Consider the following 14,518-nt stretch of genomic DNA (forward strand, 5'->3'; position numbering starts at 1 on the left):
TAAAATAATTCCTTACTAGTTTATTTTCCTTGATAGGGATTTCTGTTCATTTCACGATTCTTAAATTTCATTTCGTAATATTCTCGTTTGCGCAAAAAATATCGTATAAATTGTTCCAAGAGGGAAATCCTCGCAGCCAGCTCCCCAGTTCAGGTGTTTAAACTCAAGCCAAATTTTAGGAATTGTGCCGTAAAAGGCCTATGCTAGTACAGACTCAGCAGTAAGAAATGCTATTTTATTTCTTTACCGGTAAAGAAACTGGATAAATATTCTAGAACAGGACTTCCTTGCGTAAGCCCCGTAAAATTTTTGATCTGCCATTAAAATGTGTATTTGTCTTTAAATATGCCTCTCATGTATCTTTTCTAGAAAACAGAAAACTAATAATTTTTAGTATGACATATCTGATAGGAGAGAAGAAAAAAAAAGATGATCATTTTTCGCGAATTTCCTTCTCGTTTTGAAAAGAAAATCCCGGGATGTACACGGCGCTTAAAGTAATGAGGGTATATGACGCTTAAAAGCAGAGATGGGATACTATTAATTATATCCTTCGGTTGGAGCCGTATTTAGGGGATAAAAAGCTTAGGCACTGTTATCCCTTTTCTTCAACAGAATATTGGAAGGTTCCTTTCCCTCCCCAAATGACCAAAAAAATTTAAGTTTTGATTCAAACCTTGCAGAGATTGCTATTTTAATAGCCTGGATGAATATATTGTGTTTTGATTCACCTCACCACTTGACTTTAAACAGAATCGAAGTTCTAGTAGGGCTAATAGTGTTAAAAATTTAAGTCCAATGGGAGGTAGCCTACACAGTTTTTGACCCCAAATCCCCTTCCTCTAAATACAGGATCTGTAGTCCCTTTGCCTCCTCTCACCAACATTCGAAGAATTTCAGCTTAGTCCCCGCATGCCGATCCCAAGATGGTTTAGAAACTGAGTTTTGATAACCTTGATACATAGTTCCCTTTGATTGACCCCCCCCCAAGTCTAAATTCAAAGTCCAGCTGTTCTCTAAACACCCCCTAAAAATTTCTACTGATCGCTCAAGCTGTTCTTAAGATAATGCAGATACTCTACATGGATAACCTGGGTATACAGGATGTTTCTCTGTCTACATATCCTATTCACCAGGAACAGATTCTAGTCCAATGGGGACACATAGTGCCGAGGATTTTAAACAGATTGTAAGTTAAATCTTTATTTCATTCTCTTCTGCTCCCTCTCCCAAGCCAAAACTAGAGGTCCACTCCCCCCTAAACCTTTCTTGAAAATTTCGACTTGATCCTCAAAGCCGTCAATGATATCGGAAATACGGATTATTGTGCAAAAACATTTGTAGATCGGAGTTTTTAAATGGTCAGGTAACCCTTCCAACGCAAAATTTGAAATCTTGCCCCTGCCCACACCGCTGTAAGGTTTCAGCTGCATCCCTATGAACAGATAACTAAATCAAACATGGCCGTCTTTTGTACTAAAACTTATATGTGAACCACGGATCATTTTGTAAGTTAGGGCTCTTGCTCTTAGTCTTGTAGGGGTGATGTTGACCCCGGAAGCATACCATTTAGACAATGTCCCAAAACTATAGTCACCCCAGGATCCAATACCACGGGGTTACAAGGGGACAGGTAGCAGAAACCTATCATTTTGACCCGTAAAGGGGGGGGGGCTAGAATTTCCAATATCCAATCAAATAAGCCTGTCCCAAGTTTTTACGGCCACTCCTTCAATAAGAAGTGGCAGAAAACATAATTTAGTTACCTTTTCTGGCGCTTTTTCTGGCCCTATTTCAGGGAAAATCAATATTTGTTCTTCTACATTTAGGGCTCCTTAGCCCTGGGATATATGAAAGCAAATTTTTAAGCAAACCATGAAAATATTTGGTCAGATCTTTTGAGCCCCTATTCCCTTTTTTTGGGAGGGAGGTATGAGGTAGTATCCCGGAAATTACCTTAGGTCCCTCTTAGCCTTAAGATTTTCGGATGTAAGTTACAAACAGGTCGGAGACACAAAGTTTTCGCCTCATTTCCAACCCCCTAGTCCCCACCTAAAACAACAAAATGCTCGATTATTATAACCCAGAGATAGATCCCTGAGTTTTGATCCACCCACACACACAACATTAAACAAGCCCCTGTTGTGTTATTTTAACTGCATGCAAACAATTAGCATTTCGCTTTATTTACAGCCCTTGACCCAGGGGGTCTGGTGGTTGTGTTATCTCCGGATGTGTATTTTGCTGCACTATCTGACTATTTTGAGCAAATGTCTATCTTAAAATTGAAATGGGATGTTTTGGGGATTTGCGGGGGGTCAGGAAAAAATTAGTCAATAAAATAACACATTGAAGGCATATCGCTCTTCACTTAGGTTGCGCTGAACTGCTGCCCCTATAGAATTAAGTGTGTGTGTGTTTGTGTGTTGCAGTTTTTGTGGATATTCAAAATCTTTAGCTAAAGTGATCTAGCTCAAGTGCTAAAGCTAAAGTAATCAAGCTACAAACTTGTAACGCATGTAGAATAACCTCGGAACGATGCGAGTTCAAAAAAGTATGAAGCAATAACGAACCATGACCAGCCATTCCAGTGATTACGTTTACCCGATTAGTAGTAGGACCTAAAAGTATCAAGTCTAAAGAGTGGACTAAATGTAAATTTTGCTTGGAGGGATTTTGAAGAAAATAAGTTTTATCAGTTGACATTTGTTTATAAATAAATTGAGTTTTTATAGTGTTTCCCTGTTTCTGGGATACTGTCTCTTCATAGAAATAGCTCCAGAATTAATCTTGTTTTGACCTAAAACGTTCTTTAAATCTTCTTCCAGCTTCTATTGTGTCATCAATCCTTACTCCTTTTCTCTGTCGGCTCTTTGTCCCGACCTTTTGATTTGGTACCACCTGTAATACCTCTTATACATCATTTTTGCATGCTGACCTATGATCAGCACAGAGCAGGTATCGATCTCCTGGATTTCCGTCTTTCGCTGGGGGCGAAATGCGTGGTTGGGGGTAAATTATCTGACGTCTCCCAGTGATCTTTCCGGGTTTCCCCATGTATCCATTTAGAGCTGGGTTGACGCTGGCTGACTTAGCAGAATCACACCGCTGACCCCCGTTCCAAAACGAATAATCAGTGACACAAGGACTCGAGCCTCTTCTTCTACGGACACAGGATTTCAAGTTTAGTGATTTAAATCCGCTTGATGCCCAGAAATCGTACTGTCCATGCTGAAGTGTTACTTACATAAGTTTTCAAGATCGCGAACTGTAATTTCCAGTATTTCGGCCCTCTTAGGGCCAAAATTCAAAATTTGGGGTACAAATTGGCAGAAAACCCGACTTTGCTGTCGCATGATGTATTTTGTTAATTAAATTTGACAATAGGTATTTTCATGTTCATTCCAATGAATCCTCTCCTGATATTCTATGTAACAATATGGGAACACAAACAGAGATACAACAGTGTTGGTCGTGAAAAATAAAATTTTCCTTACTACTGAAGGTAGGGGCAGTAAATCTGTAGTCCTAGGTTTTCTAACAATGGCGGTTTCAATGGTATATTTTTAATTTTATTTTGGTGTCACTTTTGAGGGGTTCCGTCACGTGTTTGGGGGAGAGTGCAAAATACTGTTTCCCTGATCTTCACAAAGATCATTCGGTATGTGTTTTTGCTCTTTTTTACGCATATCGTCCCATAGGCTCTTTGGCTAGTAGCATACCGAACACGCCACGAAATAGAACCAAACACGAGTGTATACTCTCTTATCAAACAGTTCGTGGTAACGAACTGTAGTAAAGAGCGACCCGGCCCAATAGTAACCGAAACTCTAAAAAATGAAATTTTGATACCAATAGTTACATCAAAAGAATCCCATTTTAATGCTGATTATAAGTTTCATTAAGAGTAGTCTTACCCATCAAAAGTTACGAGCCTGAGAATTTGCCTCATTTTAGGAAAAAGGAATTTCATTTTAGGAATACAATCTTAACGAAAATCACACCATCAGATTCAGCGTATCAGAGAACACTATCGCAGAAGTTTCAAGCTCCTATCTACAAAAATGCGGAATTTCGCATTTTTTGCCAGAAGACAGATCACGGATGTGTGTTTATTTGTTTTTTTTTTTTTTTTCAGGGTGATCGTATCGACTCAGTGGTCCTAGAATGTCGCGAGAGGGCTCATTCTAATGGAAATTAAAAGTTCTAGTGCCCTTTTTAAGTGACCAAATAAATTGGAGGGCATCTAGGCCCCCTCCCACGCTCATTTTTCCCCAAAGACACCAGATCAAAATTCTGACATAGTCATTTTATTCACCATAGTCGAAAAACCTAAAAAACCCAAAAACTGATTTTTCCATGGAGGATTTTTCATCGGGGAAGAGAATTTCAATGAAGGGGGCGCAGGATTTTCCAGCGTTATTTAAAATAACAATGAAAATTATAAATATGAAAAGTTTTTGCAACTGAAAGTAAGGAGCAGCATTAAAACTTAAAACGAACAGAAATTATTACGCATATGAGGCTTTACCTCCTCGTAATACCTCGCTCTGTACGCTAAAGTATTTTTAGTAATTTCAACTATTTATTCTGCGGCCTTTCTGATTCAGGGGCCATTCTTAAGGAATTGGGACAAAATTTAAGCTTTAGTGTAAAGAGCGAGGTATTGATGGGGGGGTGAGCCCCCTCATATACGCAATAAAAACATACGAATATAGAAGTTCGTTATGTAAGTTAATTCGTAAGTTACGTATAATTTTTACTAATGAAAACGTTCGTAAAAAATTACAAGTTCTAGTTGCCCTTTTAAGTAATCAAAAAATTGGAGGGCGACTAGGCCTCCTCCCTCGTTCTTTTTTTCTCAAAATCTTCCTATTAAAACTATGAGAAAGCCATTTAGTCAAAAAAAAAAAATAATATGCAAATTTCGTTTTAATTAATTATGTGCGGAGAGCCAAGATCAAAACATGCATTAAGAGGGGAAAAAACCCCTTAAAGTCATACAATCTTAACGAAAATCACACCGTCAGATTCAGCGTATCAGAGAACACTATCGCAGAAGTTTCAAGCTCCTATCTACAAAAATGCGGAATTTCGCATTTTTTGCCAGAAGACAGATCACGGATGTGTGTTTATTTTTTTTTTTTTTCAGGGTGATTGTATCGACTCAGTGGTCCTAGAATGTCGCGAGAGGGTTCATTCTAATGGAAATTAAAAATTCTAGTGCCCTTTTTAAGTGACCAAATAAATTGGAGGGCATCTAGGCCCCCTTCCACGCTCATTTTGCCCCAAAGACACCAAATCAAAATTCTGACATAGCCATTTTATTCACCATAGTCGAAAAACCTATAAAACCGAAAAACTGATTTTTCCATGGAGAATTTTTCATCGAGGAAGAGAATTTCAATGAAGGGGGCGCAGGATTTTCCAGCGTTATTTAAAATAACAATGAAAAAATAAATATGAAAAGTTTTTGCAACTGAAAGTAAGGAGCAGCATTAAAATTTAAAACGAACAGAAATTATTACGCATATGAGGCTTTACCTCCTCGTAATACCTCGCTCTGTTCACTAAAGTATTTTTAGTAATTTCAACTATTTATTCTGCGGCCTTTCTGATTCAGGGGCCATTCTTAAGGAATTGGGACAAAATTTAAGCTTTAGTGTAAAGAGCGAGGTATTGATGGGGGAGTGAACCCCCTCATATACGCAATAAAAACATACGAATATAGAAGTTCGTTACGTAAGTTAATTCGTAAGTTACGTATAATTTTTACTAATGAAAATGTTCGTAAAAAATTAAAAGTTCTAGTTGCCCTTTTAAGTAATCAAAAAATTGGAGGGCGACTAGGCCTCCTCCCTCGTTCTTTTTTTCTCAAAATCTTCCGATTAAAACTATGAGAAAGCCATTTAGTCAAAAAAAATTAATATGCAAATTTCGTTTTAATTAATTATGTGCGGAGAGCCAAGATCAAAACATGTATTAATTCAAAAACGTCCAGAAATTTAAAAAAAAAACAAGTTTTTTTTAACTGAAAGTAAGGAGCAACATTAAAACTTAAAACGAGCAGAAATTACTCCATATATGAAAGGGGCTTTTCCTCCTCAACGTGCCGCTCTTTACGCTAAAGTTTTTACTGTTTTAAAAAGTAGAGTTAAGAAAAAGAGTCAAACTTCAGCGTAAAGAGTGGGGCGGTGAGGAGGAAAAGCCCTTTTCATATACGGAGTAATTTCTGTTCGTTTTAAGTTTTAATGTCGCTCCTTACTTTCAGTTAAAAAAACTTGTTTGTTTTTATTTAATTGTATTTGGAAACCAATTGATGGATTTTAAAAGTACTTAAACGCTGGTTTCAGCTAACATTCTTATGACTCATCTGATTACCTGGGTGTTATAAACGCTTACCAATTATATAAATGAAGATCACTGTAATACCGATGCTTAATCAAAATGACAAATTAGACCTTAACCATTTTTGCTTTAAATATGTTTTTGCTTCACTGCTTTCAAACATCCTTTTCAATTCTAGAAAAAGAAAAATGGATCAACTGTGCCGTGCAGTACCTCATAGAATCTCTCATTGGTTGTGGTAACTGCTGTCCTTTCTGTGGAGCACCATGCAGCCTTAGCTCTAGCCAACATGACGAACATTCGACCAAATTTCATCGTCCACAGGTCATTGTTGGATACAGGTATGCCCATTTCATGTATTGAGATGATTTAACCCATCTTTCTTACTCATTCACTTTTCTTAATCTTTCACTTATTTAATTCTTTGGTTTCGATTCCATCCCTCTCTTGTATTCTATTCGGTTCTTTATATTTCTGTTTTATTGAGTACCGCATAACCTTAGCTCTAGCCAACCTGATGAATGTTCAACCAAATCTTAATGGTCACAGGTCATTGTTGGATACAGGTATGCCCGTTTTATGTATTGAAATGATGGAATGAACCCTTTTTTCTTTTAATCATTTTCTTTTCTTAATCCTTCACTTATTTATTACTTTGATTTCGATTCCCTCCCTTTCTTGGTATTCCATTCGGCTCTTTATATTTCTATTTTGTGGAGTACCGCATAACCTTAGCTCCAGCCAACCTGATGAGCGTTCAACCAAATATTATCGGTCACAGGTCATTGCTGGATACAGGTATGCCCGTTTGATGGATCGATATGATTTTGATCCCTCGTTTTTCAATTCATTCACCTTTTTTACTCCTCTACCTTTTTTCACTCTTTTACTTTTTTTTCTTTTGATTTTAATTCCTTCTTTTTTTTGGCCTTCTATTAGATTCTTCATATTTCTATTCTACGGAATATAGTGCAGCCTTAGCTTTAGCCAACAAATTTGACGTTCAACCATATTTCATCTGTTACATGCCGTACTTGGATATAGTTGTGATCATTTTATGTAGATAGAAGGTTTTTCAATCTACGATTTATACGGCATGTCCCTTTTTTATGTAACTTGCCTTTACCGTGCTTTAACAAAACTGCTGTCAGTTTTGGTCACAGTTTATATGCGCTTAAGACTATCTCAGAGATAGCGATGTGAAAAATCTAATAACAGAGGTGCTTAAAATTCTAAGGAAAAAAAAATCACAACTTTTGTTTCGGACCATACAGGGTTGGGGTGCACTGTCCAAAAAGCGAATATGACATTTGAAAAGAGCATTTTAGAGGTACTTTTTTCATGATTGCATCCTTAGCTGTAATATAGTAAAGGACGAACTGCAGCCCGTAGTAACCAAGAAACAAAAATTGCTCTTTAAAAAACTGGCAAGTGAGAAAAAATTGCCATTTTTAGCTGATTCAGGAATGGTAACTATTATCTAAATTAGTCTTAATAGTAAAATGTTATTTTGAAAGCAAATCTAAGGATCCAAACAAAAAGTACACCATTGGAATTACCATGGTCGAAAACCCTACACAGTAAACATACAGCCCCAAGGCATGAACAACAAGCAGCACCGATGTGTCCTCTTTTTTCTTTGTTTTTCTGCGCTGCTAGCGAGCCACTGGAACATCATAGAACTGTCTAAAGGCTCATTTAAAGGATATTGCTACATCTGCGTACTTTTGTAATAACTAAACACAATATTTAAAATAAAATCCATTTTTTACAACAAGATAATGAATGACTATTAAAATTGCAGAACTTGCTGCTTTTCCCTGGGACTCGGGGGGTCATGTCATTCACAAAGGCATAGTTATAGAAACGTTTAATTACGAAGGACCAAAACGGCTATCTTGAAACTTGGATAAGATGTCTTTGGGGAAACGGGGGAGTAGAAACGGAGCTAGTGGCCCTCCGTTCCTTTCGGCCACTTAAAAAAGGCACTAGAACGTCTGATTTCCGTTTGAATGAGCCCTTTATCGATTTTCTTGGGCCATTAATTCGACACGATCACCCCTGAAAAAAAAACAAATAACACGCATCCATGATCTTTCTTCTGGCAAAAACTACAAAATTTTACATTTTTGCAGATGGGAGCTCGAATACTTAACAGTGGATTTTTTCTGATATTCTGACTATGACGCTGTTGTTTTCATTAAGATGGCTTTATTTATCGGGGATGTTTCTCCACTTTTATAAAAACAAGAAAAATTTTCTAAAGCTCGTAGTTTTTGATTGGTAACATTAAGATCAGTGAATTTTATATATTTGGAATCAACATGAAGCAATTTTTTTATAGAGGATGGATGCTTTGTGCAAGAGGGACAAGATAAAATTCCCCCTTGGGTTAAATCTAGCTGAACTAATTACTCTATATCAATGGTTCCATGCCCACCTAGGCATTTTTAAAACTCTAATGCCCTTTTAATTTATAAATTTTGTTGTTAAAATTTTACATATACTCACCTAAAGGCCATTGGTATTTTTTAGACCAACTTTGGTATTTTTAGCAGCACTTGGTATTTATCAAGTGACATATAGCGATCGCAATTTCTCTCCACCGATCTCTCTGTCTGTCTGTCGGTCCTTGTTTTGCTAGTTCGGGTGCTTCCAGATATGCTCGGACGATGAAAGTTGGCAGGCGTAACAGGGACTAGACCAGATTAAATTAAAAATAGTCTCTTCCTCAATTCGAATAGGGGGGGGGGAGAGCGAGCGAACGAGATAGTTGAGAAGAATTTTATTTGCCGATAAAACAAATGATCTTTCTTCTTAAGTGTGGCTGGCTAGTCTAGGGGTATGATTCTTGCTTAGGGTGCGAGAGGTCTCAGTTGCTTCCCTGATAAGACCATCTGGGGGGAGTGGAAGGACGGTTAATTCGGAAAAGTTAGAAGACATGAGGTATTTTAAACTATCGAACGGGTGATCTGATCTTAATGAAATTCGATATTTAGAAGGATTTTGTGTCTCAGAGCTCTTATTTCAAATCCCGACCAGATCCGGTGACATTGGGGGGAGTTGGAGGGGGAAACCGGAAATCTTGGAAAACGCTTAGAGTGGAGAGAATGGGATGAAACTTTGTGGGAAGAATAAGCACAAGTCCTAGATATGTGATTGACGTAACCAGATTGGATTCGCTCTCTTTGGTGGAGTTGGGGGGGATGGCCAATGCTTTGGTGAGTTCGGTGCTTCTGGACGTGCTAGGACGATGAAAATTGGTAAGCGTGTCAGGGACCTGCACAAATTGACTTGATAACAGTCGTTTTCCCGATTCAACCATCCGATGAGGGGGCTGGGGAGGAGGGAAATTGCGAAACTTGAGGTATGTTTATCTAACGAATAAGTGATCGGATGTTAATGAAACTTGATATATAGAAATATGTCATCTCTCAGTTGCTTCATTTTCAATTCAGATCGGATCCAAGGACACTGGGGGGTGGAGGGGGAAACAGAAATCTTGGAAATCGGAAATCTTGGAAACCGGAAATTCTGCAAAACGCTTAGACTGGAGAGATGAGGATGGAACTGAATGGGAATAATAAGCGAAAGTTCTAGATACGTGATGGACATAACCGAACCAAAGCCGATCTCTTTGAGGGAGTTGGGGGGATTTCTAGGGCTTTGGCGAGCTCAAGAATAAGTACAAGTTCTAGATAAGTACGTGATTGACATAATCGGACCGGATCCGATATCTCGTCAAAAATGTCATATGAGCTCTTAGCTCTTATTTTTTCAGGTCGTCTTCTAGGTATATTTTATGCTAATGAAAAATATTGTCTGTATAAAGTTCCTTTTATATAATTCATGACTTTATTGCAATACTATCATATGTCAATTTTGCTCTTTAAATGCATGTGAATGTGACGTCATTCGCACGAAAAATGTTTTTATTTCAATGCTAAGACTCTAATGTATTTTGAAGGTAACCAAGAATGTCTTGGGATGCACTTAAAGAAAAATAAAGCGATAAAACTATTCAGGGTAAGTGATGCGAAGTTAAAATTAACTAAACTTCCCATAAGCCTTAAGCAGATTATAGATTTTTCTTCGAAACTGTTGTGCTTGTCGTAATGAAGACAACCAAGCATTTTATGTTTTGCTTCGCCTGGGAGAATTTTCTTCCCTAAGACCGGTTCTAAGACACTCATTCCCTTTGCTGCAGAATTAGAAAAAATAGTCCGAAGAACGTCTTATTTGTTTTTCCAATCCCTTTTCTGGGACAACCCCTCCTCTGACCCCCTTGCTTTGAGGTAGAATCTGTGTATCCATGATGCGAGGTGTGATCTTCGACCCTTTGAGCCTACACCCTCCTACTTGCCATTTGAATTCTAACATATCCTTTCCCCATTATTTGTTAGTGTCGAAACAGAATATTCTAACTTGTGTGCTGTTAATTCCAGACATGTAACTGTAACCTTCGGAAAGGAGAATGAGGGGGCTACTCGTCATTAGCACGGAAACTACAGAAAGAGAGAGAAATCTTGTATGCTTCTCGTTTGTTTTCAATTTATTCGTAACTTGCAAGGTATTCTTGAATAAAATGAGGTTAAGTTCATTATTTTTATTGCAGTTTTGAAAGCTCTAATAGAAGAGCTATGATAGAAAATTATGATAGAAAGCTATGATAGAAAGCTCTAAACCCATTGAGAACAGATCCGTTCCGGTTATGTCAATCATGTATCTAGGATAATGATTATTTTTCCCATCAAGTTTCATCCCAATCCCTCCACTCTAAGTGTTTTCCAAGATTTTAGGTTTTTACTGCCCTTTTGACAATACGCCGTTTTGACATAAAACGAGGTTAAGGTTATTATTTTTATTGCAGTTTTGAGAGCTCTAATGATGCTATGATAGAAAATTGCCCCGCTTACGTGGCAAAAGGGACCTCATTTCAGAATCAAGATACTCGGTGGCAGTTCGTCTCATACAGAGATTACAAAACCATATACCCACACTGGAATATACAACCTAATCTGGCCCTTGAATCTGGTATATTCTGGAAGTGGGTTCTTGTTAACAGGGCATGCGAGTTCGAACTATACTACGGATTTAACCCACACAGCATCCCTGAAGGATGGAGAGATATTACATGGGAGTCAGTGGAAAGAGAATTTGAATCCCAACTGCAAACACCAGGTGACGAAGAACATAGTGAATAAGGTATTATTTATGACGATAGAAGCGGATCCAGGGGGTTTTAGAGGCACGTGCCCCGCCAGAAGGTCAAAACTGTATTATCTACAGGGTCAGAGGGGCGAAGATACCGATTAGGGGGTCAAATTTTTATTGATGCCCCCCCCCAAAGCATTAATTGTGTATCCACCCGTGTCTGACGAAAGCGTGACATTTTTTATGGCAGTAATTAAGCTCAATTTTGGTCAATTTAAGCTCAGTAATTAAGATCAATCCCTCCCTATATTCTTCTCTTGAGCATATTAGGTACATGGCTTGCATTTCTAACTGTGTTAACGACCCTTTTAGCAGTTTTACCCCTGGGTACCTCTAGGAAGGGGCCAGGGGGTACACCTCCTCTGAGGAAAAAGAACATATCAAAAAATTGAAAAGAGGAAAGTGAGGAATATAATCAAGTACTGTAAAAAGCAATTTATGGGTTTTAATTGCTCCCTCCCCCCGGAGATTTTTCTAGCGGTGCTCTTGGTTCTACCTGTATCCCTAGCCTGAGGATATTAGGTGTACATTGGTTAGTTTTGGGTGTTTTAGTATAGCCTTCCAAATCATTCAAGGTCAATTGTATCCTCTCTTATTCACAACCCTGTTTTTTAAACTGGAGGTTGCCGTAGTGCCTTAGAAACTGTTAGATCTTGCATCCTTATTATACAAGCAAAATTTTTCTACTGAAAGAGTGTGTAATACACGTACCATATTAAATGTTTGAATAAGAATCATCCCTAAAAATCCCTTTCAACATTTTCCCTTGCCCACTAGTAGGTACATTTACCCCCGTTCTGGAACTGTTTGATCTTACTGTTATGTCAAACTACAAGTTCTAACGATGCTCTTTTGAATTACTTTTAGACTTCGATTTGAAGTAACCCCTTCAAAATGTTTACCACTTTTAGTATTGGGTTATTTATTTAACACTACAAAAATAAGAATTAAGACCTTTTCGCTGATTAGTAGCCTGACATAAATGATTCGTAGTTTTATAAACCGAAAGAATTAAGAAAAAGTTCCTAATTCTATGTAAGCAGTGCAACTAGTAAAATATGAGAATTCTAGAATTTACTCATTTCGAAAATGTTCAAAACTGAATTAGCAGTAAAAAACAAGAAAAAGCAACTCTAATTCTTTATCAAGCAGTAACGAGTCAAGTAATATCCCAAAATGTTTTCAACCTAACGCGAGCATCGCTAAGACCGTTAGAAACACAAATACATTTCCATCAAGCTCATTTTAGACTTTCGATTTTTCCACGCCCCTTTTAGTGCTTTTTTTGCATTATGCTCGGGCCACGTCATTTTCAACTTATGTATAACACCAAAGATACGGATGAGTACAAAGCCAATTTTGAGTCCACTTCCTATTGTTTGAGTTGAACATCAATCGACTTCAAGCACGAACTATATGATTGACTGGTCAGAATAAAACTTGGGAATGGGATTTTTAAATTAGAAATCATGGAAGCTTTGAACGGTCGCTTTCCCATCTGAAAAAATGAATCTCTCAAACGATACGACACAGTAGTTATGGGCAAATGGGCTAGGTGGATAGTGCGGTGGGCTAGCCTAGGTAGATTGTGTGATGGGCCAGTCTAGGTGGGCAAATTGGTTAGAAACACCTTGGTATTGAAAAAATCTTTAAACTAATTTCTTGACATTTAAATTTTCCGCTTCTGAAAAACATGTCGTTCATAAATCTTGGCTTCTTTATCACCAGGTTTCACAATGGTTTGTCTCTGACATTAGTGTAACTTTTGTTTTTTTGTGTACTTTTTATTCTTCTGTATATATGAAGCCTTTCATATTTGAGTTTATTCTTAATTGTCGATATTTAATAGCAATACATAATATTAATAATGATGTGTCGGAAAGGGGTTTAGCATTTATCCATAGTTTAACCTAGATTTTATTATGTGGAAAAATGCCTCTCGAACTCGAGTTCTAAGGATATATTCTTTTTCCTACGTTGTTTGTAAATTGTTTGGTTTTAGAGGCTTACCAGTGGTTCTGCCTCCCTTTAGCTTTATCCAGTTCGATTTATGTTTAATTTATGAAGTTAAGGCAAAGAGGATATAAAAGGCAAATTGTAACATGGAACAGAGTGTTAGGGATCTTCTTTGTTTATCTTGTAAAGTGCCTTGTTGCATATTGTTTCAAATTTTGCTTTTGTGGATTTTCTCTTTGTTCTTATTAATCACCCTATTTCTTCATAATGACCTGACTAGTTTTGCTCTATCTTTTGTAAGGTCACTTTGCTGAAGATCAAGTAAAGACAGGAATAAATTTATGCATTCTAAATCTTAGCTAATTAAAACTTGAATATATTTCTTTACACCTTTTTTAAAGCAAACAGACAAGCTCTTTATCATATTATATATATATATATATATATATATATATATATATATATATATATATATATATATATATATATATATATATATATATATATATATATATATATATATATATAATATATATATATATATATATATATATATATATATATATATGATATATATATATATATATATATATATATATATATATATATATATATATATATATATATATATATATATATATATATATATATATATATATATATATATATATATATATATATATATATATATATATATATATATATATATATATATATATATATATATACTCATGTACTTCAACGTAACAGTTTCATGAATATAATTTAAATTCCTAAAACGTAAGCCCTTTTTCTGCCTATCTTTGTTCTGATCAAATTCTTGATATTTCCTTATTTCTTCTGGATGTTCTAAAACATCCTTGATACATGTCTTCTTTTGGTATCTTAATAAATAATTATTCTGTCTTGAATTAATTGAATTTGAATGAGTTGTATCTTAATAGTTGATAGACATGTACAAGTTTGGCTTCAACATAATAATTTCATGAATATAATTTGA

General features: G+C 36.5%; 1 protein-coding gene across 1 annotated transcript in view; it reads left to right on the top strand.

Annotated features, from left to right (window-relative positions):
- The window catches only part of LOC136037247 (interferon-induced very large GTPase 1-like), a 41,945-nt gene extending 27,987 nt beyond the window's left edge, over positions 1–13,958 (top strand). The window contains exons 4-5 of the mRNA XM_065719860.1: positions 6,527–6,689; positions 11,219–13,958. Of these exons, the coding sequence (XP_065575932.1) occupies positions 6,527–6,689; positions 11,219–11,552 (497 nt within the window). The 3' untranslated portion in view covers positions 11,553–13,958. The remainder of the gene's footprint in view (positions 1–6,526; positions 6,690–11,218) is intronic.
- The last annotated feature ends 560 nt before the right edge of the window (positions 13,959–14,518 follow it).

This window comes from Artemia franciscana, chromosome 16, assembly GCF_032884065.1.
Source record: "Artemia franciscana chromosome 16, ASM3288406v1, whole genome shotgun sequence".
In the NCBI taxonomy this organism is placed as follows: domain Eukaryota; kingdom Metazoa; phylum Arthropoda; class Branchiopoda; order Anostraca; family Artemiidae; genus Artemia; species Artemia franciscana.